Source organism: Triturus cristatus, chromosome 3_1 (genome assembly GCF_964204655.1).
Source record: "Triturus cristatus chromosome 3_1, aTriCri1.1, whole genome shotgun sequence".
Taxonomy (NCBI): domain Eukaryota; kingdom Metazoa; phylum Chordata; class Amphibia; order Caudata; family Salamandridae; genus Triturus; species Triturus cristatus.
In genome coordinates this window covers 614,755,490-614,783,209 of record NC_140583.1, presented here as the reverse complement: position 1 = coordinate 614,783,209, position 27,720 = coordinate 614,755,490, and the positions used below count along the sequence as shown (strand labels likewise).

At 44.5% G+C, this 27,720-nt stretch overlaps 1 protein-coding gene across 1 annotated transcript in view; it reads left to right on the top strand.

Annotated features, from left to right (window-relative positions):
* CHSY1 (chondroitin sulfate synthase 1) overlaps positions 1–27,720 on the top strand; it is a 68,720-nt gene that overhangs the window by 6,522 nt on the left and 34,478 nt on the right. The window contains exon 2 of the mRNA XM_085644545.1: positions 15,997–16,492. Within this exon, the coding sequence (XP_085500671.1) occupies positions 15,997–16,492 (496 nt within the window). The remainder of the gene's footprint in view (positions 1–15,996; positions 16,493–27,720) is intronic.

Here is a 27,720-nt window from a genome sequence, read left to right as displayed (position 1 = left end):
CTACCCCTGCAGCCCACTGAATCTGCCTTTGGGACTCAAAGTCCGGCAGGAGCAGTGTAGGGCGAGTGTGGTGACTATAGTCAGCCAACACAGAGAGTGAGCCTAGCAACCCTGTGGAAGCACCCCAACTAGATGTGGGTGTGGCTTACAGGGCAGTCTGGTGTGCTCCCGCCAGACTACTAAACCAGCCCCCTGGTAATCTCCTTAGGCCTTCCTGAGGCCTGCTGTCTGCAGAGGAGGCAGCAGCCCATTAGGCACAGCATTTTTAAAGCACTATGAGGAGACAGAAGTAGTAAGGCAGCTGACACCCAAACACTCGACAAGGTGAGCATGTAGGGTCCTTCCCACTCAAAAATAAGAGAAGGAACAGCTATCTATACACTCAAATGAACTGCTGTAACTCTACTGCTGCAAAGTATCTTGCTGCTGGGGGGTAACCACTAGTCTTAAGTTTTGGTACTTGCACATCAGTTACAACAAAAGTATGTTTACAAAATCCATGTCCCAGCACCATACTCCCATTGAGTTTCTTCAGGAGCTCAACACTGCCCATTGCCATTAATTGCCTAAATACAAATTCAACCTCCTGTCAAAGCATTCACGAGTGTATGAAAGTTGGAGCCCTTGCCTGCATGATGGATCGAATTCATTGGCGTTCCCGCCTATCAACATTTAAATTGCGCTCAGTGGCAGGACTAAAGCAAAGTCACTTACACAAAACCGTAGAATATCAAAAGAACGATTAAAAAATGAGAGAACCTTGCTTTTCTCATTTTTCCCCCAGAACATCCGTGAGCAAACGCCACAGCTTGACCAAAATGAGACTGCAGCTCCCTTTTGCTAATGGCTCATGACCGAGTGCAAAACCTGTTCAACAAAAAGACGACGAACAGGAGCCCACCATTAACCATTCATTATCCATAACGCAAGTCGGGAGAGGGAATGTCTGAATCAAACCAAAGACAAATTAGTGACCACAACAACTAAACAGTCCAACCTTGATTGAGAAAACAATATGGGAATACTTTTTGCCTTGACGGAAACAAGCAGGGCCACCAAAAGGCTACAGTGAAGCACCCTATGGACTCGATAGTAGACCTTCCACCCATAAGATCTCAAAGAATCAGTGCAGTTATGCGGAACTTGGAAATTGACAACAGTAACCTTGGGGGTCTTGGTTACAAGAATCGTTTCCCGAGCTAGAGACTATTAAAGCCTTCAACTGCCTAGAGCCCTCTTTGCCTCTGTGTTCCCTACATCAAGTACCGCTGCCCCCAGAGATTAAGACAATAAAGCACCTGAGGCAAAAAGAGTCCCTCTCCCGCACCAGTATAAATCAACCTCTCAGACAAATAATCTAAATGACAGCCCTTCCCACATGGGAAGCTTCTTCCCTTACCCCTCATCCTTGAATTAACTTTCACAATCGGTGCCTTCTCTCTGGGCAAGAGAGGCAAGCGGGGTCCACAGCTAAAGCACTAGCTAACGCAAGGAACAGAACAGAAGCACAGATAATGTTAGAGACACCCACCAGCAGATCAGAAATCACTCTGGCTGACCGGGCATGGCATCAAACCACGCCAGTACACCTGGGATCTACAAACAAAAGCAGAACCGTTGATGAACAAAGAAGATAAACCAGACTGGAACAGCACCCATTTATCTCAGACACCGTTCAAACTCCTGAGGTCACCCGTAGAAGCCCAACCTTTGACGAACAATATGAGAAAGGGAACAGCAGAGGATGAGACTAGAGCAGCTTCTACAGTCTCCTGGCAGCAATTACAGTGGCAATAACTAACACCAATAAGCTGGCAATACAAATATCAGTTCTGCAAACATTGGCGTATTATACTATGGCAATTGAAGCTAAAATGAAAAAACTGAACTCCTTGATGACCAGAGCACAGAACTTCACAGAAAAAATATCCTAGTATTGCAGTTGTAATCCGATAGTTTTTCAACAACCGGAACTACCTGAAGTCAGGAAAGAATGATGGTAGAAATAAAAAATAAAGCTATGCCCAGGGCAAACAGATTGTATGCCAACTGACTGGTCCCCTTACCAAGGGTAGGATGATGCCTTCACAGACAAACTCCAACTGTCTACTCGACCAGACCCGCCTACACCCTTGCACAAGAGTCACCTTGGGAAGCACTCGCAGGAGATGCAGGTCATGCAGACAATTCACTTCAACATAACTCAACCGTACACCCAAAGTAAATTGGGTCAGTAAATTCAGAATCACCTCACTTAGAGTTGGTACTTTCAAGAAAAAGGCAGAAAATACTAAATAAACCCCGACAATGCCACGGTTAGCTAAGCCTCAAACTCAGTAAAATAAGGCCTCCAGATCTCTGGACCACAAGAACTCTGGGACAAGTAGGGCGCCACTAATGACGATCTGAACCTGTAAGCATTTATTAAGCTATGTGCCCCAGAACAGCAGAGGGAAGAGTCGCCTAACTGCCCCCACCGCCCCAATAATGCCGCCTAAAGAGCAGGCAATTAAACCATCGAAAAGCAGGGAAAACTGCTAATACCCAGGAAAGCAGGGTGGCTACTACATCTCCAACAGCTTCCGATCAGGTCATGCTCCCAGCTCAGTAAGTCAACTAGACCCTTGGGGAGGCAATCGCACCATGTTACTGCACCTCGGGGAGACCCATCAAGAAGGAAACCGCCACAATCTGCAATACTTTTATCCTCTGCCACTCTTTAGGAATATGGATCAGCCCTGCCCAGTCTCCAGCGCAGACAGCTTACACTTGTCGACACATGCTAGCCATACTAAAACGGACCCAGAGAGTTGCTTAACCCAACAAGCACACCAAAACAGCATATGTAAGGCTCCTGCTGCCTTTTTTCACATTTTTTCTTCTTATAGGTTTGAGCATTTCTCCCCATTATGTTACATACTTTTGATTTGCCACTATTTGTATGAGACAAGGGAGCTTGTTCCTATGCAAAAGGGGTCGCTGGACCCTAGTTTCATTCTTCTTTTGCCCTCAGTTTTGTGCCGAGGAGCACTTTGGACACGTCCCTTACCATCCGCCTTGTATATTGGGCTTGAAAAGCAGCTAAACTGCATCTGCACAGTGCACGCGTGCAGCTGGTGTGCCAAAGGCAAGCTCGTCAGCGCCAGCCAGTTTGCCACCACAACACAGATGGTTCTCAGTACATCAGGAATGATGTCCCTACAATAGGAAACAATGCTGCTGCCCTGTTGGACCGCCTCGACAGTGGTAAATCGGATGACTTGCCCTGGCTGCTCTGTTTCTTAACTCCAAAGTAAACCGTCGCCAGAGCTTAACAATCTCCATCCAAACTATGTCCACCTATCAAATGCTTCACAGCACTGTAATTAATCGCAGATCGCTCATCAAAAATAAGTTGGAATTCTTCAAGCACACAACATAGGCCATGCCTTCGTTACGGAAACCTGGGCTGACGAGAGTTCGGGCCCTAACATGGTATTAACCATTTCAGAGGGTTACTTCATGTTCAGACCAGACCGCACTGGAAAAAGAGGGGGCGGCCTAGCCTTAGTGTGACAAAACTACTTGACTGGAAGTTTCTCTGGTTTGCTCATCGCCACAGAATATGAGGGGTTGAATTTTAAGTTCATTCTCAATAACCACGACTAATTTAACGGTCTGTTAAATATACTGAACACCAGGCCTTAGGACTGCCTTCTTACAGTTTCTGCCAATTGCTTGAGGCGAAGGCCAAGACTGACGTTTTTACGGTTCTCTGCTATTTTTAATTTTCATCTGGAGAACAAGGAAGATGGAGACTCTGAAGGTTTGCTAGATTTAATGAACGGTTTTGGCATGACTCAATTAATTACTGCCCTATCTCATTCTGTTGGTCACAAGATTGACACCATTTCCTCTGATAATACCTCATTATCCCTCTCCAAGATATTACCATTACCTTGGTCAGACCATGCAGCAGTTATGTTTAACCTAAAATCTGAGACTAAGTTGTTTAAAACAACCACCCACCCTTTCTTTTTTTTAAAACACCCAGTCTTAGCATAAAATGTATCTAGAAATGCATGCTAAATTGCATGCTAAATTGCAGTATCCCCCACTGTTACAAACCACCTCGATAATGATACTCCGGAGTATCACTCTTGGCTCACTGAAGCTTTTAACCAGCTGGACCCTACTAAAAATATGTGCAATAGGAGATTAAGGGCCTCATGTAGGTAGCGAAATACCGGTCGGTAACGGCCGATTTTCGGTAAATATGCCGTTACCGACCGGTATTCAGACAAGTGAGATGTAGGAGTCCAAAAACCACTTTTCGGTAAATATGAGGCGGTAAATACCTATTTATAGTTACCGAATACATAATTAACGAATCGGTAAATATGAAGTGGTAAAAATTTAAAATGACATGTAGGAGCAGTCGGTAATTAAGAAATCCAGGAAAATCGGTAAATAAGAGTCGGTAATTAACACGGATTGAAAGCAGGTGGTAACCATCAACAATGCACATAAGCAATCCCAAAATGCAACAGCGTGGACAACATGGCCGCCATGTACGTCATTGCAAGGCGCCTACGTCTACAGGCAGCAGGACTGAGGGTGTGGCGACGGGAGGAACAAATCTACAGACAGCGCATCACACTATTACAGCTGACTGATGCAGAGATACATGAGAGGTACAGGCTACACCCCGAAACCATCATGGACCTGATAAGGGACCTGCACCCACTCCTGGACCAGCCAACAAGAAGGGCGCACGCCATACCACCACATGTGCAGGTGCTCTGCAGCCTACATCTACTGGCATCCGGCAGTTATCAGGTGGTGATAGCTGCGGTGGGTGGTGTATCCCAGAGTTGCCTGTCCCGTTTCTTCAGGAAGTTCCTGGATGCCATGATGCAGAGAATGCACCACTACATAAGCTTCCCAAACACACAGGCTGCACTGCAGAAAACAAAAACAGACTTTTATCACATGGCACAGTTCCCCCATGTCATCGGCTGTATTGATGGTACACACATCCCAATCTGTCCACCAGCTGATACAGAGCACATCTACAGGAACAGGAAGTCCACCCACTCCATCAATGTGCAGGTGATCTGTGATGCAGGGAACATCATCACAGATATTGTTGCAAAGTTTCCTGGGAGCACCCACGACTCTTACATCTTCCAGAATAGTGGGATCTACACACGACTGAGTGCCGGCGAATTCGGAGAGGGATACCTGCTGGGTAAGTAACAGTGACGCCCCTTGCAACCTGCAAATCAGAGTGTATAGAGGCATGTAACTGATGGTTCCCTTTTACTCATCCAGGCGACAGTGCATATGCATGCCGTTCATTCATCCTCACTCCCTACCTACACCCAGCAACCCAGAGTGAGAGACGATACAACGTGGCCCACAAAACAACACGCAATGTGGTGGAGCGCACGTTTGGACTACTGAAGAGCAGGTTCCGCTGCCTCCACAAGAGCGGAGGCGCACGCCAGTACAAACCCATCACCTGCTGCAAGATTATTGCCACTTGTGCAATGCTGCACAACCTTGCCACGAAAAAAGGTACAGATGTGGAACTAACATATTTTGAGGACAACGAGGATGAGTCAGGCCAGCCAGAGGGCAGCGCAGCTAGAGTGCCAACTGCAATCGATGGGAGAGAGAGACGGGCAGAGATCACATGCAACTATTTCTGAGTAAGTGAGGGGACACAGCGAGTTGTGAGAAGTCATGACGTAGTTTAATGTGGCACCACGCCATGAACACATGAACAGGCCAATCTGGCAATATACCATCTATACAAGGAGTATGTCCAGGGTTACGTCACCCAATGGGAAGTGGCTAAGCAGGGCCACATCAATGTTTGCGCATACGCGCTGCAGTGGTGGATTGCACGGCCTGTGCATCCTCACTAGAGCCAACCCCAAGCCGCCTGCTGCTCCTGCGTGCTTCGGGGACGGGGGGTGTGATGCTGCTGCTGGTGTCGATGCTCTCCGCAGCATCCCCTGCAGCAGTTGTCGACGCCTGACTAGTCAATAGCACCCCTAGTGCACTTGTCACCTGCACCATCCCCCGAGACAGGTCGCTGCAGCACTGTGTTAGGCCCTCCTGCATCGTCACAGAGCGCCGGCAAAGTAGGGAAGTCGCAGTTGCCAGACGGTTGAGTGCCCTGCTGGTAGTGTCCCTTCTCTGGCGTTCCCGGCGCCGTGCTTCGATGTCAGCATCTAATTTGCTGCACAACTGCTGGATTGACTGGGACATGTCCCGAATGCCCGCAGCCATGCCGCCAATGTTTGTGTCCATGTTGACTAAGCTTGTCTTCATCACCCGCATGTGCCTCTGGACTGACATAACTGCCTTTGATTGCAGGCGCTGTTGCTTCAACATTTGGCCCTCGAGCCCCAAGAAGACACCATGGCCGTCAGTGGGTGCTGGTGGACTCTGGACACGCGACCTGCGGCGCCCTCTTGCTCCCGTCTGTGCTGCCTGTGAGGTGTGGGGCACAGTGGGATGGCTCCCTTCCTGGTGCCCGGTGCGGTCTTCTGGGCCCATGCTGTCGTCTGACGAGGTGTCGAAGGCTCGTAGCCTGGCTGCTGGACGCCTCCTCATTCTCACACCTGCAAGCGGAGATGTGGCCGGTGATTCGAACATGAGTGGCGATGCTGGCTGTGGTTGTGGTGATGCTGGCTCTCGGTGAGGTGATGCTGGCTCTGTGTGCGGCGAGGCTGGCTGTGTTGGTGGTGCGGCTGCCAGTGGGCCTGCTCCCTGGTCTGAACTCGTGCTGGCTAGAGGTGATTTTTGTGGCCGGTGTGCCGTCTCCCCTGCAGCATGCCCTGTACTGCATGATGTCACATCTGTGGACAGAAAAACAACATTGGCTCAGTGTCCCCGAAGGGCTGCATTGCAAGCGTCACAATAAATCATTTCACATTCCAATCTGTCCTCTGTCTCCTTGTGCCTCGAGTGCGTGACATGCCTTGTTGCCCTGTGACATTTACGTCATGGTTAGTGTTGCCCTGACTACATCTCCCGGAATGCATTGCCTGTCTGCACTGACACGTGTGGACTGCAGTGTGATTCTCGTTTCACAATGGGGGATGTGGGATAGGGGTAGGGGAGGCTACATTGCTGTGCTTTCGTCTTACCTTGGTGTGTTGCGGCTCTGGCAGAGCTGTCGGCGTCCCCAAGACCCACGACGCTCTCTTGCTCGATTGTGGCCGCCACCAGCTCCTCCAGTTCGGTGAGGGCAGGTGCCCTGTTGGTTCCACCTCCGGTCTGGCTGGCCTCCTTCTGGATGTCGCCCATCTTCCTCTTGGTCACAATCCTCAGGTCATACCAGCGCTTTTTGAGGACCTCAATGTCCCTGTGGGTCACTCCCACAGCATTGACCTGCGCCTGGATGGCCAGCCATATGTTGCGCTTTTCGGCCTCAGGCACTTGCAGGGATTGCCTCCCAAACAGCTTCTGGTGCTGCTTCACCACCTCCTCCACCAGCACCTGGAGTTCCTTGGGGCTGAATTTGAGCTTCCTCCTCCTTTCCCCTCCGTCTTTCTGTGTTCTCTGGCTGGACATGCTGTTCGTTTCCCGCTCGCACATGCAACTGCTCCCTGCCTCTCCTCTGCACTCCAAGCCTCTCCAGGGTCGGCTAATTATGTACACCTGCCTGGGTGTGGCCACGTCGGCTAATTGTGTACACCTGCCTGGGTGTGGGCAGTTCCTGGTTGGGTGGGCTGTCGTTGCACAGGATTAGCTGTTTCGTCAAGTCATGTGATGTTATTTACCGAATCCGTACATACCGATTCGGTATTTTCCGATTCGGTAGATACCACCTCGGTATTTTCCGAATCGGTAGATACCACCTCGGTATTTTCCGATTCGGTAATTATCACCTCGGTATTTACCGAATCGGTGAATTCCGATTCGTATTTACCGAATGTTACCGAATCGGTAACTGTTACCGAATTTTTACCTACATATAACTTACCGATTCTAATTTACCGATTCGGTACGGCTCGGTATTTAAGAACCGGTAAAATTTATTTACCTACATGAGGCCCTGACTCCCTCCCAAACCTGGTTCTCTGAGAAACTCAGACAATTGTAACAGCTTTGAAGGCGGCACGAGTGTAGTTGGAGGCAACACAATGACCCCAGAGATATATATTATTCAAACAAAATATCTCCAAGTATAAAGCTCAGATTTTCTCTGAAAAATCAGTGTATTTCGCAAAAAAATCATCTAAGGACGTCTTCTACACTGTTATAAAAAGCTGGCTTAAATCGAAGATCTTGACAAGTCCCAAAGTAGTCAAACATTCTGTAACAATATCATGACTTCATTTCAGGTGAAGGTGCATGGCATCTATAACATCTTTGCTAATAATCTGCTTGCTTCCTTCGATAACGTCGGGTGTGGGGACAGTATTTAATAAAAGAGAATCGGCTATGCTGGTCCTTCTGGACCTGTCAGCCGCCTTCGGCACCATCTCCCATAGCATTTTTGAACACCGGCTCTGGGAGGTGGGAGTCCAGGGGAAAGCACTGGACTGGTTCAAAAACTACCTAAGGAACCGTTCAAGCACCACAGTACATATAGATACCCTGACCTCATGTAGTAGGCCAGCAAGCATAAGAGTCCCCCAGGGATCTATCCTGAGCCCTATGCTTTTTAACCTCTATGTAACACCTTTGGGAGGGGAATCGGGTCCTATGGTTTTGAGGCCGTGTCATACGCTGATGACACTCTGCTGTTGATTACGTTTGGTCCCGACCCTGCAGACACAATGATCCGGTTTAAAAACTGCATGATCCACATTAACAATTGGATGGGCAATAACAAACTGCAGCTCAACGGCAGCAAGACAGAGATCATCTTGTTTGGCAGGGCTGAAGAGTATTGGTCTAACAATTGGTGGCCCCAGGCATTGGGCCCATGCCCATCCCCTAAACAAGCAGTGCGTAATCTTGGAATAACTATTGACAACAAACTGTCCATGAAAAACCATATCAATGTTGGATTAGGCACTTGCTATGGGATCCTGCGGAAACTACGTAAAATCTTTAAATGGATACCTATTGAATCCAGGAAACCTTTGGTGCAGGGTCTTATCGTAAGCCGTTTGGACTATGGGAACGCCTTATTAGCTTCCCTAAATGAAGATCTTTTTTTCCAAACGGCAGATCCTGCAGAACACTGCTGCCAGACCTATCTTAAATTTTCCACTGAGATCTCCTTCAGCCCCCAGTCTGAGGACACTCCACGAGCTCAAAATCTCTTCTTACCACACTACGAATTCGCACTGTACGAAGTGGGGGACAATCCTTTTCCTTTCTTGCCCCCGAACTTTGGAATAAGCTTCAGTCTCATCTTCTCTCCATCGCTGATCACAAGCGTTTTCGGAAGGAATTAAAAACGTGGCTATTTGATCGGAAATAGCGCTGTCCAGATCTGACCGCCAGTCTTCTGGAGTTCTGCAAGCACCATGAGACCTTTTTGGTGATTTGTGCGCTCAACAAGTTCCTTTGACTTTGACTATTTGTCATTTTGATAAACAAATGCAGTGACCACCTCCTTTGTTTACCTTAAAGATTCTGGGAGAGGATTTCCTTTTATTACGCGAGAAGTAAGGAAATTAGTAGTCACTGCCCTCATTCTTTCAAAACTGGACCTCTGCAATGCCCTGTATATCAATTTGCAGAAGCGTCTACTGAATAAGTTACATATTCTGCATAATGCTGCAGCCCGGCTATTGTTAGGAATTCCTAAGCACCAATCTGCCTCTCCGGCCCTAGTCCAACTTCATTGATTACCTGTGCACAAACGCATAGATTTTAAGGCATTGTGCATTATTTTTCAAGCGCTGCGTGGTTTAGGACCTGAATACTTTAAGACATTTGTGTGGTATATTCCACGCTGAGCCCTGCATTCCTCATCCGTTCCCAATTTGGCTGCTCCTGAATTCAAGAGCTGAATAGGGCAGAAGAAACATTGTCTATGGCACCACTAAGAGGTGAGACTACCTGCCATTACATTTGAAGACCTGTACTTCCCTGTATCCTTTCAGGAAAACCTCAAATCCTGGCTTTTTTATCTCCAGATTAGTTATTCTTTCTCTTTTCGTTCCCTTCTGCTGAATTGGTTAGCACATGACACCCACAGGCAAACGCGCACTCTATATAAAACTCAATTTTCATGTATAAAAACCACAACTTTTACACACTGCTAATTCCTTAGTCTCTAGCAAAGCACAGGCATAACAAAACTAAGCCAAGTTACATTTCCGTCTCATCTGCCACTCTAAATCTCCGGCCAATGTGTAATTCTCGAGGTCCATGGGATATTTTAAACAGGTCAAATATATTAAAAATCTGCTTGACCCTCCCAGGCTTCGTCAAAATAAATAGTAAGGACATGGACCATGTAGCTTTCTTGCTGCTCGGACCAGGGAAGAGCAGGGAATCTACCGAAATAGGACTCCATCACATCAGAATTAAGGGCCTCCTACTCCAGCATAGGGCCCTGCTGGAAACAGTGGGGAATCCATATGCGCTCTCCAGCACCAGAGAAATATCCTCACTTCTTATCCCCCGTGCACCAGGGGCAACTATGCTATTTGAGCTGGCCAATCTGTGCTCTTAAGTGAAAAGGCCCACTCGGTGACTTGCCACAATTCTAATTTTATGAGCAATCTCGGTCTTAAGGTGAATACCACGAAAACCTTTATAATGAGGTGTGACCGTGGTAGCCAGAGGTGTAGGGACATGTTTCTGGATGGACAAATGATAGAGCCTGTAAAGAGATTTCCATATCTTGGAATCCTCTTTGACCATAAAGATTCCTGGGTCCAGCCAGTATCAGCAAAAAAACGAGTGTTCTCAAGAACGACAGCTGCCCTTGCCAACTTTTCAAAAAAACTGGGCAGGAGACCGCCTGTAGAGCTCATGAGGACCTACAAATCGAAATGTGTCTCCGCAGCCATGTACGGGGCAGGGGGTGTGGGATTTTGCCAATGTCCTTCCGATACAAATTGTGGAACATACCTTTCTTCGTTACCTCCTGACTGTACCGAAGGGTGCATCCTCATACGTTTGTCATGCTGAGCTGTTCTTGATGTATATTTCTGATCTCAAAAAAATGGTGCCTATACTTCTATGGCACAGGATTTGAGCAAAGGGAGAACAAAGCTAAACCGAGCTATATTAACAGACAGTGTGAAGCTGGATGGAGCACTAAAAATCCCATGGTTAAGATATGTCCGAGATTTTATGGGCGATTTAGGTCATATGGAATATTTTACTGATCCGACTCCCATGAGGATGGTTACGAGAAAAGATTTTAAAAAGAGAGGGCCTCCTGCTGTTAGACACAAACAGAATATCTAGCGAGATAATTAAGCCTACCGTTCAGTATAACCAGCTGATTTCAACAATGTTTAATATGCAACCATATATAACAGTGGTACCTGGGGCCTATGACAGGTTCTTACTGACTAGGTTTGGAATCTTCCACAATCTTGTAAGTGTTCCAAAAATGAATTACTGGTCCCGGAAGATGCAACTGTGTCCTTGTGACAACCACTCAGTACAATCAACTATCCATTTTTTATTTTGTAGATTTTACAGTGAACTAAGGAAGGTTTGGATTGTCATACTTTAAAAATCTTTTGGGATCAGACCATGTCGCCCGGCCTTTATTGTATTACAGATGTTGGATAATGAACATAAAGTTTGGAGGGTAGAGATATTTTTAAAGAAAGTCCTAAGCCATAGAAAATGCATTGTAGTATAATTGCTGAGTTTATAGAGATTTTAATGATGATTTTTAAACACTATTTTTATAATTGTTTGTATACCATATTTATTCTTACTCTGAGCATTGATTGCATGTTTATTTTATGTGCTTTTATGATTGTCTGAAACTGCAATCGAATAAAGTTCTACTGAACTGACTTGCCACAATCGAAAGGAAATCTCAAAATCACTCTTATCAGCAATCCATGGAACCAGGTGCACTGGTTTCATGCCGTCGGGCAATACAAGTCCTGACTGGTTCACGGTTTCCCTTCATGGTCACTCCTAGCACTTGGGTGACAACTGGAAACTTGGACACTTCCCCAGAAGAGCAAGATCTTTTTAACTTAATAGAACATCACAGGCATAGCCAAATGTGCCCTAGATCCGGAGCTAGAAACCTACTTATGTGCATTTGGTATATTATGTCTCCAAGAGACTTGGAGCCTTGGAGGAACACTCCTCAGGATATGCACAATTCCGTAAACCTGCAGGAAAAAACGGAGGCAAAGGCAGGCCTGGAGGCAGACTGAGCATTTCTGTGACTCTTTAAACTATAAACGTAACCGAACTGGAAACAAACTCTTCTTACATGCAAGTGCTATTAATTAACAACTGGAAATATGAAACTCGGAAAATCAAGGTCCTGGTAGTGAACGTTTACCTGAACCCTAAGGGTGTCAGCAGCAAAAAAGGCAATTACCGTCTTGGAACAAGCACTGTTCAAATTTAACAGCCGTCACTTGTGCGCAGAATAGAGAGTGACCGGCGACTTCAAGCTAAACCTGACTAGCCACTGTAGGAGTAGCATGGAAGAATGCACCTTGGATGCCAGCTGGAACATACCTGCTCATGACACAAAATACGCAACCCGTGACAGAGCTGATCACCAACTGCTGTCAACATTCAAAGAAATGGGTCTTAGAGCACTAAATGGAAGGTTTCACACAGACCGCTCAAAGGTGGTGACTTGAAAATCCAAGTCAGCAGTCCGCGCTAGACTGCGTATTTGTTTCCTTCCACCTATTCGACCGGGTCGCAGCTTTCTCTTAATAAGGCAGTTGAGAAAGCGACCACCGTCCTTTAGTGGTAGAAATCACAAACACCAATGTCTATGCTCCCCAGAAGCGCAATGTAGGTGTTCAAGACCCAGGAACAACTTGGCAACAGATAAGATGGATGGAAGTCACCCAAAGAAAATCCGAGCATTGGACAATGACCAATCCTCTAAATATGTGGGAACTACAGAATCTGTTTTATAGCCTGGGTAAACATACTAGTAGATTTAAAAAAACGTCCTTGGAGTAAACAATTAACCACGTCTGCCCCGCCAACAGATGGTACTATAGTGCACTCAACCAACAGAGGCGGGCTCTGAAAGCAGCGAAGGTACGGCAACATTTGCAAACGCCCGGTAGTCCTTCTCCTTTAAATCGCACAAGCCGGCAAATGAAAAAAACAACAAAGCCCTGTGGGCCCTGATCAATCAGTTAGAGCACCTGTGCTGCTGGCAGTTATGTCTTGCAACAAACCTGGCTTGCTCATATTGGATCATTATATTGCAGCAGTGAATCCGTCCTGTGATGTATAAACAACAAGATTGACACTCCAACTCTTGCCTTCTGACAACGCAAATAAAGAAAATAAAGGGAAAAGGGACGCCAGGCCCAAATGGGGTGCCAGCTTCAGTCTACAAGCACGACCCAGAATTATGGAGCAAATTACTCTGCCAACTATTTAATGACTGACTGTGAAAATTCCATACCCGAGGGTTGGCGAGAGTCAATTCTCCTCTCAATCTACAAAAAGGCCCTTACTCTGCCCCAGACAGTTATCGTTTGATTGCATTACTAAACACTGATGCAAAGATCTTTGCTGGCATCCTACTGCAGGAACTGAAAAACAGGGTGGAGGTATCAGGCCGGCTCTCAGGCATCCAAACAGGTTTTAGTCCTAAATCGAGCATGACCGGCAATCTCGTTGCTCGTAGTATGCTAATGGAGAAACGGAGAGAACTGCTCTGTGCATGCTTTATTGATTTTATTTTCTTTCAAAAGACTTCAGTCATTACAACGGGAACTTGCAGTGGTGTAAATTGACATCATTGACCATCCCAGCTAACCTCTTGCGAGCACTACAGCTACTGTACTGTGAAACGTGGGCAAGGGTTAGACTGGGCAAGAATAAGCTCCTAACTCCAACAATACTAGCAGGACGAGACCTATAAACAAAGGTGTGTTTTGTCTCCTACGTTGTTCAATCTTTTCATTTCAGATCGGAGTATAGCTCAAGATGAGGCACACTCGCCTGTCCCAGTTTTGGGACAACACCGCTGACCCCACTTCAGTATACGGACAACATACTCTCATGGTTTTAACTCCCATCGGCCTGCAAAACTTGCTTAACACACTGGCTCTTTATTGTGAAACAAACCGGTTGACAGCTAATTTTAGACAAAAGAAAAAATGTTTATTTTCGGGAATGGCTGCAAAAAGCAGGGCAATTGGTACCTGAGAGGTAGTAAAGTAGAAAGGAGTGCCAGCTATAAATACCTTGGGGTTTGGCTTAACAGGCGCTAGTATCCCAGGATCCAGCTAACTTCACTGAAGCCTCGCTTCACTTATCGCTGCATTTCAAAAGCTGCATAGTAAATTCCCCACACCAACTCTGGCAGCAATCAAAGTAAAACTGATTCCAATGCTGTCTTGCATATCAGTAGCCTTCCCTATAATGTCTGTTTCTGAACAATGCCCAGAGTAGAATCTTCCGCCTGCTGTTTCATCTCACAATACACGTCACCTGCACAAATGTGTTAAGAATTTGGGCTTCACGAGCAAGGTGTAGTACAGCAAAGCCCCCTTCTCAATCTACCGGTCATTCATAAGCATGGGCCCTCTGAACACACTAAAAGCACTAACCTGGAAAAAGATGCAGGATAACATCCAAAGGAACTGTTGTGAACAAGGGAGGACTTGGAAGCGGGGCCTCGCAACATCTGTTGGAAGCACACTTAACACATACCTTTTTTTTAAACTCGCAGTGAACAAACAAATGAAGCTATTCGCCTGGGCACAGGACAAGGAACGCTTCCACAAGCGTAAACCTAAATCGCCAATGCCACAAACCTGGCTTGCTCATATTGGATCATTATTGACCGTCAAAGGCTTTTACAAATCTAAATTTCTAGAGTTAAGACTCTGCCTTTTACCAACAAAGGATGCGATGTCACCATGGCTCTAGAACCAATTATCTGTCATGCAGGCTGTGTCAGGTGCCAGACCAAAGTTTTTTGCATATATTGTGCATATGCCCTATTTTTCAACCTGCACGCAGAAAGCTTTTGCTCAACCTTTTTAATACTAGCGGGGTAGGAACATGGCGTCAAGCCGTACTGTTCTGCTTGCAAGGCTGGAGTTCCCAAGTAATGGCTTGCCTGGTAAAATGTATTATCACGGTGGAGCAACTTTTGAAAGTGGACGCACAACCAAACTGGGAAACCATTTCCAAAAGGCGTTCCCTGTTTCGTCTGCACTTTCCACACTCCGGCACTTTACCGTGTGTATGTCTGGCTTAGTCAAGGAGGTATATTGAAGACTCCTCTAGCGTTTAGTATATAACTGTACCTTTTTAACTGTTTTTATACTGGTAAAATGCGCCCCATTCTTCAGTTTTATCTGCTGTGCACTCGCTTTTTTTAGGTAGCATTAAGGAAAATTATTGATGAGTCCATGCACAAACACTTTACCTGTGTATGTTTGGATGCATTCGGTCAGTTACTGAAGAGAACTCAAGCTGTAGCATGTCATTGATCTTTTTAGCTGATTAAATACTGGTAATACCTGCTTGCGCACTCCATTCTCATCTGCAACACACCAACGCTGGATGGCTCCTTGTGCTCTATCGTCTTTCACTGTAGTTTTTTTTACATTGTGTTCGATTATCATGTAATGGTTTTAATAAGCTATTTCCTGATTAACAAACGTAACATTTAATTTATCTATTTATTTTTTACACTTATTTGTACGGTTAAGAATCTGTTTGCTGCAAAACCTTTTTTTTAAGTGTGGATGTTGAGTGAAATTAAGTGACTGCCGTTTCAAAGAGCTGTTTTGTTATTTTTGAATTGACTACTTGTCATATTGTAAAAGTTTGAGGACTACATTCTATTTATTAAGTTTGTTTGTTTATTTTTTTGTTCTTTAATTTTAGAACCTGGGCAAGCACGATTCCTGGTAAGGTTGAGTTCTTCTCCAGCGAGGGTTCCGACACCTTCATACCAATACCGATAATACCACTTCCTGGCGTAGATGATGCCTACCCACCCCAGAAGAAATCCTTCATGATGCTTAAATACATGCATGACCACTATCTGGACAAGTACGAATGGTTTATGAGAGCCGATGATGATGTGTACATTAAAGGTGACCGGCTAGAGAGCTTCTTGAGGAGTTTAAACAGCAGTGAACCCTTGTTCCTTGGCCAAACAGGGTTGGGCACAACTGAAGAAATGGGCAAGCTGGCATTGGAACCAGGTGAGAATTTCTGCATGGGAGGCCCTGGAGTAATTATGAGCCGTGAGGTTCTGAGAAGGATGGTGCCACACATCGGTGAATGCTTACGAGAAATGTTCACCACCCATGAGGACGTGGAGGTGGGAAGATGTGTGCGGAGGTTCGCAGGAGTACAGTGCGTCTGGTCTTATGAGGTAAGCAATGTGGAGGTTCTTATTTACTATCAGTTGTGCAGCACTCTTGAATGAGGAGAGGAAGGGAATTGTTTTGATGCCCTCAATGTAAACTGTGTGATGTGGATGACCTCACGGACATCTACATAGGTAACTTACTTTTTCGAGTGTTGCCATGCGAATAATATTAGCTCTAAATTTAAACTTGCAGGCATCTGTACTGTATTCAAAATGATTTCCGAATTGTATTCTAAAGATTCATACGCTAATGACCGATGAGGATTTCTGGCCTGCTTCCCACTGGATTTTATCATGATAGACACTACATAGTTTCTAGGCTTGAATTTACTCTTGGATTTCAATTCCTCCGCGTGTTAGTGCTTGGTTGCCACATGCACTATATTTGATTTTTCCATGCTAAACCTGCTTCAAAGTCTGCCTACATGACTCGGATTATAAAACCGGGTCTCCTTCGAAATATGCTTGTGTTTTTGTTTCTGTCAAACCTCTCGACTTGTTCAACCTGGACATATTGAAGTCCTATCCTTCTTGACAGCTGTCGTATGTATTCTGTGCAAGGGGAGGGGCACGTTTGGATAGATCGGGTTAAGTTCCGATAGTTGCTGCCTATGCTCTTCCTGCCTTAGTTTGTGAGGCAAGGAATGCTATATTTGTTCAGCGTTTTAAAATGAAGAGTAAGAGCTCATTTTAATTCTAAATAAATATTTAGGAAATATTGGCTTTGTCCGTGCTTCTTAATTTGTAGGGGAGTCTAAAGATCGCTATATCTCCCAAAAACGTTTTGGTATTGACACAAGAATGAATGTATCAATTAGTCACCACAGGCAGCCTTCGAGCATGCATGATTTTGCAGGTTCTTTGGCATTTAGTCCAGAGTTCTCCACCAGTGATACCGCAATTGTATTATCCTGCATTGGATCTTTTATAGATTCTCATGATTGAATAATTCCCTGTAGTCATGCTGACGATATCGCCCTGTTGTGGAAGGAAGTCCCCCATGTGAATCAGATAAGCACAAGCGCTATGCTGTTTTAGTTATGCTAAGTATTCTTTATCTTGTGCATCACTAGCTTGTCTAGCACAGCCATTCTTTTTATTTTCTTTGTAACAATTTTTTACAACATTACCTGCAAACAAAACACGGGTAATGACTTACTAGTACTTAATTAAATATGCAGTCGGTGTCCTCTTTATAATTAATATTACACTTTCGCCCTTCGGGTCCTCTTCTCTAGCCTGATCAGCATTACTGTTTCTCTGCTTCTTCCAGTAAAGCACATTTGCTTTCTAGTTCCTGTGGACCGTGCTCCATCAAAGCTCCCAACACCTTTCTAAAATTGACCAACGGATTATTGTGATATCTTGCGTGGTGGCTTCATGCTTACTATTTTTCTTCCCTTTACTGCAACAGTAATTACCCAGCACTTGATGTCAAACTTGAAAGTGAGTCATTGCCCGTGAGAATTAGTAGCAGGGGCACTAGAATTATGCAGCAGGGTATGCTCAAATTATAAAGCCGCATTGACTAAATTATGCTTCAAGAAAAGGCAAATAATGTGGCACTTTTTGTGATCTTATTATTTTGATATTTTTAAATTTTAAAACTATTCAAAGGTTTCACCCCTTTAGTTCCAGTTTATCAATAAGCAACTTAAAGGGGACAAGGCAACCTTTGCGAAGGGGTGTCCACTGTATGACAACACGTCACGCGCCTTTAGTAACCTGTGATCCATTTGCACTAAAAATATAATTGATTTGTGATGATGGATTATGAAACAAATCCATAATTATTTGCGTAAAAGACATTTAAGCAGATTCGCATAATTGAAGTGCCTTGGTTAACAGGTATTGGGTTTCAATAAACTGCAGAATACATTGTTCGTTAGTCATGAAAGGATTCTGATCAGGACCTGGGAACCGTTCCTACGTTAGAAGGCCGTAATGACGGACTTGTCCTTATATTTCTGCCTTCCACTTTACACCTGGTCACCGAAGAGCTGATCTATTGGGCTGATGAAGGATTGGGCAGTTACTTTTTAAGGTTGAACGTCTAGTTAAGACAGACCGTGGAACATGACCTGTTTTTGTGGATTTTCTTTCTGCAACTTGTTAGTTTAAGTCAAACACACATGGACAGACATACGAGCCTTTGGTTATAAAACCAATCAACAAATTTCTGACAATGTCTGCATCCTTCTTCCTTTTTAATTTTTTTTATTTGTATTTTTTTCTGCTTGGGGGACACAGTATCGTAATAAAGAGGACTTCTACTTGTTTGAGGGTATGAGATATAATATATATATATTTTTTAAACTTGCAGGAAGAATACTGGTGCTTCGTACTACTAGTCCACGTTGGGCTGGAATTGATGACTGGTTTAATTGATCAAGGGAAGACCTGCTTGGCAGTTCGGGCTGGACTGTTCCCATGAGAAACGGGGTTGTTGGAAATGGCCCTTTTTGCAGGATTGTCCCTAAACTTTTTGCTTTTTCCTCCTATTTTTTCCTCACCTGTGTGTGTTGGTTTTAGGACTCTCGGCACTTCACTGCTGATCAGTGCTAAAGTACATATGCTCTCTGTGTAAACTGTGTTTTGATTGGTGTTTCCATGATTGGCTATTTGATTTGTCAGTCCCTAGTGAATTGCACTACGAGTGCCAGGGCCTATAAATCAAATGCTGTTGGTGGGCTGCAGCACTGGATTGTGCCACCCACGCAAACAGCCTGTAAAGTGTGTCTAAGGCCTGCCATTGCAGAGCCTGGGGCTGCCATGTCGACTTGGCAAGTGCACACACTTGCAAGTCCCTAAACCTTCCCTTTTCTACATGTTAGTCTCCCCTAAGGTAGACCCAAGATACCCCTGTGGGCAAGGTGCATTGTATGTGAAAGGAGGACATGCCCTGGTGTGTGTGGCATGCCCTGATAGTGAATTACAGCCTACTTCGTTTTTCACTATTGCAAGGCTAACTGTTTTCCATAGGCCAGAATGGGCGGTTTGATTATTACATCCTATGATCCTAACTGACCCAGGGAACATGTTAGAAATTCGAGTTTAGTGTGCCTGAACTCAGAATGATAAAATACATCTTTTTAGTGAAGTTGGTTCTAACATTCTGTGTTTGAAAATACCACTTTTAGAAAGTAGAAATTTTCTTGTCTAACCATCCAAAGCCTGCCTATGCTAGGTTGTGTATTCCCTGTCTGGAGTTTGAGTGACAGGGCTGGGGAATTCCAGGAGACAGGGTGAGTCTGCCCAGTGGTGAATAGAGAGATCTGCAACTAGATGGTAGGGAGGAGTTGCACCTGGGACCTGAATAGGACTGTGCCTGCCCCCCACAGTGCTGGCTCTACCCCCTGTGGTGCGTCTGGTCTCTGTCCTGCACTGTGAAAGGAGAGAAGGAATCATGTCAACAGAGTGCTCCAGGGCTGTGCCTTTCCTCCACAATGCTGGCTCCACCTACTGTGGGGTGTCTAATGTCTCTGCCCTGCACTCTGAAAGGAAAGAAGGAGTCATGTAAACAAAGTTCTCCAGGACTGACCAGAACTGGTTTGGACTAGGCAAAGGCCCCTCTGCCCTCAGAGGACAAAGGATTTTGGGGTATAAGTAGTGGGACTCTGATCCCAAGAATTTAGATCTAGCTGGAATCAAGGAACCTGCCAAGACTCAGAGCTGCCAGGAGGAGTACTGCCCCTTTGCTGTGTTGTTGCTTTGTTGGGTTGGCCTGCAGCTGCTGCTTCTGCCTTGGGCAGTGAAAGGACTGGACTGAACTTTCTCTACTTGTGCTGAGTATCTCCAAGGGCCTGAACCGAGCTGGCCTCCTGTTAAGAAGTCTCAGGGACTGCAAAGACTTCACCAACCTCTGGGTACCGCTCCTGGAACCGCTGTTTCAGTTGCCACAGAGAAGAGGGAACCGCGACCGGCTCTGACAACCGACTCCGTCGCTGGCCTTGTGTCCTGAAGGCACCGCAAGCCGCACTGACTCGCCCTGCACCGTAAGCTGTCACCGAGCTACTCTGTCACCGAGCTGCTGCCTGTACCGCATCGAGACACCACAACCTGCATTGCTTCATTTCGCTGGCCTGGGCTCACCGACACAATCGCCAGTGTCACTTCCTGCCAACCGGCTCTGTCGCTCGCATCGCAACTTGCCAGCACCGCATCGAGCACTGCTTCACCCTGCACGGCCCACCTTGGTCTCACCGACGCCGTCTGGACGATCGTCACCGAGCCGCTGCGTGCACCGCTGCCACTTTGCACAGTAACAGCGACGGACGCCAAGACCGACTCGCACCGCCGTGTGGGTCACACTAAGAAAGGTACTGTGAACAAATCTGTCCCGCTGTTGCTGGCCCGTACTGACTCGGTCAGCTGGAACTGCGAGACTGTTGTTTTCAGCATCGCGGTAGGCTCTGACCGAGCTACCGACTCGTACGAACTGTTTTTTTCAACGTATTTTGCAACTTAAAGACCTTTTGAGAAGTAACTATTTCTGAAGTACTGTATGCTGGATATTTATTGTATTTGGTCTTGTGTATATATAAAAAATATTGGATATTTTTCTAAAACTGGTGTGGTGTCCATTTGTAGTGCTTACATTGTATTACTGTTGGTTTTGTGCAAATGCTTTACACACTGCCTCTAAGATGAGCCTGAATGCTCATGACAAGCTACTGAGGGGGTGAGCAGGGGTTATTTTAGGAGTGTAACTCCCTTGTCCTGACTAGAGAGGTGGTTTCTGCCTGGCTTGGGTGCAAACCTTAGCCAACCAGAAATCCCATTTCTAACAGGGGTCAAGACTGATTTGCATATGGCTGGGTCTGAGCTGGGGTGGCAAGGTGAGCCAAAGAACGATGGGTTCAACCCAGATGTAATAGTGACTGAGGGTGAGTTTTTAGCGCTTCATCCATTATCTACTTGTGTTTGCTTGGTTTAATTGATTTGTCACCAGCACTATAGGTTTTGTGTCATGCATGATGAGGCCTTTGGTGTTCTTTAGTTTAAAGATGTTATTCCAAAGATAATTTTTTTATTTCCTTTTGCTCCACGTTTATTTGCTTATATTCCTCGGCTTTACATTTCTGATATTTCAGCGCTAACTCACATTTCTTTTCATATTTCCGCTTCTCCAGTTATAGCTACAAAGCAAAACGTATTCAAAAACGTTTTAATCTTTGCCCAAGTTGCCCCAGGATTATTTTATTTATTTTAAAATGGGATTCTGGCCTCTGAATAGCACCTGTGGCATGAACGATTTTCGTGTGGAAAAAGCACTAATGCTGGGCACTCTGGAAATGATAAAAAAGCTTACTAATTTCCCTGATTACTGCCAGTAACCCTACTAAAATTCAAAAGGAAATCGCAGATTAGCCCAAAAGTTCCTGTAATTAAAAGTACTTTGGGTTTTGTACAATAAGAGATCAAACCCATTTCTTCTCTTTTTTTTTTTTTTTTTTTTTTTTTTTTTTTTTAAATGTCGTTTTTCCCCACTTCTTTCAGAAGAAGGTTGTATGGTGGAAGGGCAGCGTCATGCCACTATTATTTTTACTAGTCAATTGGTCCTAGCCGACCCTGACTTTAACTCCGTTACAAAGACACTTTTAGTCCCCTTGGCACAATGTGGGGAGTGACGTTGGGCTATCTACCCTTCCCATATCTAAATGGTTTATATTGGTGGCTTGTTGTTCATCCTAGAAGGGAGTAGCAGTAAACTGATAGTGCCTAGTTGCCTAATGGAGACTGTTTGGAAATGGAAATTTGAAGGTTTTTTTAATTGTATTTTTTTTTTTTACTGATTTTACCAGAGCATGCAATATGGGAGGACTGGGATATGCAGTTTTTCATAAAAAAAAGTTTTAGTTCATTTATTGCGTTTGTATAGGACAGAGACTTGCTTTGGCCATTACCAGTGCAATTTGCAGTAAAGATAGGGTCACATAGGAGTGAAAAGAAAAGACGGGGGTGACTCAGTCTGAATAAAACACACCGGGGTGATGGTTTGAGACCGGTTGTCTCCACCACCTATGTTCCAGTTTAAAAATAACGTTTCTAGTCCTGGAGTTTAGGTCGACCGACCCATTCTCCTCCTGTGATCAAGTTAATGAGCAGTCTTTTGGAAATTTGCTGTTGCTCCTTTTTAATCCCCATATGATTTATAATCACCCCCTGGTTCCAACTGTATGCATGTGATCGGAGAGCACATTGTGTCCATTCTAGTTATGTAATTAAATTGCACCTATGCCCTTTAATGATTGACAGAGTTCCTGAAAAATCTAAACTTAGCGTTTCACCTTTTTGGTGCACAGCTTAATCTCTGGTGCAGCGCACTAGCTTTTACTGCTTTACTCGAAATAAGCAGTTTAAAAAAACCTCTAAGCAGGTTATTTCGGAAATTGTATGGTACTGGGGGGGGGGGGTGAAGTAATAAGATGCTTCGAACCTAAACATGCACTTGCAATATTAGAAATCTGCTTTTATTGATAATATAATGTTCCTCATATGAAGGCTGACTGCTGTTTGAAATGGACAAAGGCGTTTTTTATTTGTCTTGTATATAAGCTAATGCAGTGAGTCACTGTCAAGATTAGCCATTTCTAGAGCATTTAAACTGATCCTGCTCAGAATGCGACTTCAACAAACTGCCGAAGTCTTGGCGAAGTCACACAAAGTAGCCTTTGTGAAGAAACCACAGTGCTTGCGTTAGAAGTGGCGTGTAATGCATGTTTATCATGCTACTTCTGATATGCAGAAATGGTACTGTAACTTTTATCCTAGACGAAAAAAGTATACTTTTGAAGGTCTCTTTTTGAATGGCCTGCCTAGTGAATATTGGCCTGCCTCAAAACACAACCAGACATTGTCTGGGAGACTCTTGAATCCTTGGCGCTGCTGCCTGATTGAGTGCACTTCTTCCCTCTCCTTTTCAAATAGATGATCGATTTAAGAAGCAATGTTTATTCTGTCCATCTCTGTTTAAGAGGTCAATCCCATCATATTACCTTTATCCTCTATCACCTGAACTCCCTGACACCATTAATTGAAGCCTTTCACTAAAATGCTAATGTCCCCATCTAATCAAGGAGGGCATGCTCTCAGTCTGGCTAGTTACAGGTTGAGAAATGTTGCATTCTCGTTTGAGCAAGTTGTGAATCTTCCCACCTGCACTTTGTTCGCAGATTACAAAATACATTCGTCACAGCTGAATCTTTCCAGTACATTAGAGCAGTTTTACTCATCCTTCGAGAATTGGTTAAATGAACATAAAGGTTGAAGATGGTGTGGGTATGGGTGAAAGAATGTTGGTTACCAGCAGCCGACACTTCGATTGTGGGCACAATAGGGCACATGTGCAATTTAATGGTCCAAGCAAAGCTTGTCTGGCTGTCGCCTTGAATCGTTCGGCTTTTTCCATTCCTGGCTGGATTTGCTTCCTGGATGCAGGGTGGCTCAGACAAAGTCTGTGGCTCCTGACCCGTTTCCTTTGTACAAAGCCAGTCCTCTGAAAATGCACCAGAAGAAACAAGCCAGGCAGATCAAAATCATCGCTAGATGTTATATCCAGAAGCCCTGGCTAAAGATTTACTTCCTCCGTTCAGAGGCCATAGGCTATCAAGTTTTTTTCGTTAAAACTTGACAGGCATGGTGGAAATAAATCTACATGCTTAGCCAGGCATCACCTGGATTTACTAAATGTCTGGCTACCATAGTTAATTAGTCACTTCCCAGCTACGCTCTTGTTGGACTTTTTCAGCGTGTGGGAAATCTTAAGTTTCCCTGAAAGCTTAATGCCACGTTTTCATCAGACATGCATTGGACCACACCGTACTTCAGATGGGGTACCAAGCATTTTTGAGTTTAAAACTTGTTTCTACCTAGATAGACAACTAGTGTTGAGACCTCTATGCATCTAATAATTCTATTTTACCTCGTTCAGGAATTTACAGTTCCAGCTATCCCTTGACCTGCACATTCAACTGCTCTTCTTCCTCCAGCGTTACCTCAGTCCTCCTACTATATAAAAGAATGTAACTCCCTTTACTCGCTGCCCTTTCCACTCTCACTTTAGACTGCTTTCACGATTAACCCGGAGCTTTTTATTCTTTGATTGTCTAACTGGAGGAGATTTCCTTTTAAAACAGACGCCATCAGCAAACATAGCTGAGAGTTGCTTGACAATCACTTCTGGGTACTAGCTAATGAAAAAGCAGCTTTAATTGATGGATGAACCTTGTAGTTGGTAATTAATCTCAAGGCTATTTCTGACGCCGTAACTAGTGTTGAGGTCTACCTCACTAAGGTTATTGTTGTAAAATAATCTGTATAAATAAGCCAGAAATGTAATGGTTGGTTTGTGTAATTTGAACCTGTTTTACCGGGGTACTGGTACTGGCTGTAGTTAAAGCCCTTCTGTTGAGTCATTCATGTGTTTGCTTTTTTCTGCTAGGTAGTACCGTAATTTATATTCCTATTAACAGTTGTTTAAAACATCAGTGTTTGAGGTTTTGATTTCTCTGTTTCATAAAATCTTTTGCATATCCGCAGTGATAGCTCAACTTCAGCATACCATCAACCTCACAATCGTTCTACAAGTATTGTAGTAGTAAAGTTCCTATATTTACGGCCTTCCTTCTACTTCGATCCAAAGAAAAATACTAACAATCCTATTCATAGAATAAAAGAAGCTGTACAGGGGCTACACATCAAATAAATCCAACATCTGATCAGCTATATGTGTATCCTAGCCAGTTCTCTTTAGAACTGGATCCTTCTGTTTCCATGTTTCTGGGGAAAGTGTATTGATAAGGAGACTCTAGAACCAGTGGTTTGGGCAAACCATTACATTTAAGTCCCCACAAAATACATATTTTGATTTTAGTAAAGCTATTTGTTGGTAGGTCCTACATGATGAATGCAGTTCATCGTAAGACCTGTACTAACAAGCATTTGCAATGCAATAGGTCTCTCATTTATGAGAGTTTGTGCTATTGGTATTGTTAATGATAATAGCTTAAATTGTCACAAACTCGAGACCTATTGCGGTGGAAATATTTGTTTTTTCCAAGCACCCAATGCACGTTAATAGAGGCCAGGCCCCTTTCTTTAGACGAACCGGGTCTAAAGAATGGGGCGCGGCCCCTATTAAGGTAGAAGCGTAGTATTGTGAGTTTTTACCAAAACAATGCTTATTTGGTGAAAGAACCCCAAACAGCGCTCTTTTTAATGGTGGCGGTGTCCCTTTCTTTAGAAAGGGGTATGTCCTTTATTAACATGCAGGCGCGGCATGGGGTGCTTGGAAACAACAAAAATGTGAAAGTGAATAAAGAGTAAAATAAAAAATTAAAAAATGGCCATACTTGGCACCACAAATGAACCAAAAGCGCTGCCACCCCTGTGGTGTGCTGAACTATTTAAAAAAAAAAACAAAAAAAACCAAGCGTTAGGAGAGAGCGAGTCCACAGCAGGTAGGTGAAAACAATTTAAACAAAATAGTCCACGGAGGCTGTAAATAAAGCCTACTGAGTAACAACACATGTTAGATGGCCACTCCTTCTGGGAGGTTACAAGATGAGACAAGTCGGTCCTAAGGAGGGACTACTAATGCTATTGACTAAAGAAGAGCCAGAGTTTATAAAGGACAATGACACAAGACCATGAAAAATATGGATGGAGAGTCGGCGTGGCTTCAAGTCCATACCTGAATACAGCATGCATCGCAGAGCAGCACATGCGCTGCCCAAGTTTGACCTAAAAATGTAATGGAGGTGGCCACGTCGACCAGTGAATGAATACAAATATCATGGAAGGAATTAAAGTGGTTTCTACTGGCACAGGAGGGCTATACACCTCTAGATAAATCCCAGTATCTGAGTTGACTAAGTTGAAGGCTTCAGCAGCCTTTGAATGGGGGGCTTCTTGCCCTCTTCTTAGATCAATTCTGGGAATTAAGAGTAAAAAATTATCTTTTTACTTCAGTGCAATAAGCGTTGAGCATTTCAAGGGGTAACAACTTCAGACATTCTGCTACTATTTGCTTTCTTTTTCTTACGGGAGAAATGTAATATTTTAAGCAAAACGTTGAACACATGAAAGTGCATTGGGATACTAAATGTAAAACTGGAGCAACGAGCCTAGTTGAAAAAATTATCACATTAATAATAACTAAACATGAAACGACTGCATTCTTCAAAATGAAGATGTAAGTGGCACCCTGGTGTTCTTGGGCAATACATACCCCTCTGTGAAGACCCCAGCTCCAAAATATTAGATAATACATAATAGACAGGAAAGTCTGCTTCATATAATAATAATAATAAAGAATTAATTATTCTATCCTCAAGATGGAACGTTTTCTGTGATTGTGTCCAGGTTGTTCCTTTAAAATCTCATCGCGGTTGCTTATTTAGCAGGATTGTCTCCGAGGTCAGTGCAGTATCGCATTAGAGCATAGAAAACAGCGGGTGATGCCAAGGACAAATTACGGTGCCTGCCACAATTTACAGACCTAGCCCCCCGGTTTGAGACAATCTGGCTCCACAAAGTAAACCGGACACACAGCACTTCCTGCAACACAACACTGTTCATTCAAGTGCGAGCCCTGCTGCAGTGAAGATTTTCCCACCTTGAAATAACCCACTTGAATCACACATTCCTCATTGCTTGTAAGATACGTGAGGCTGTGACTCATAAAAGATATTTCAGCTACTATTTTGTGCGAACTAAACAGGAGGGTGAAAATGTCCAAAGGGACTGAATGAATCGCCTCTATGGTAATGGTTTTTCCCGTTTTCCAATTCTCTAAATAGTTGTCTTAAGTTCTCAAAAGAAGGTTATTACCTCATGTAGTGTTACTGTCCACGTTTAGTTGAAAGTTTATGCTTATGAAATCAGCTATTCCCAAGCATAAAAATTAATATTGCTTCATTTCACATTAAAATTACACACGCCGCAAGCTCTCAACATTGCCAACACTTTAGAAAAGTGAAACAAGACATACTTCACAGAGCAGTGACACTCTACATTCACAGGACCTGGTGCCTGAGGAGAAATGTCAACCGTGTGTCCATTTGTTTCTTTCCCGGTGTATTCAGCACCACAGACCACTGCGGCCCTTGATCTGCTGGGCGCGGACATGCTGGCAGTGCTGGGGGAGATGCTGGCGCTGCTCCGGAAGTGTGATCACCAGCAGTGAGTCAGCCAGGGGGCATGGAGGGGCCCATGCTGGCAGGGCTGGG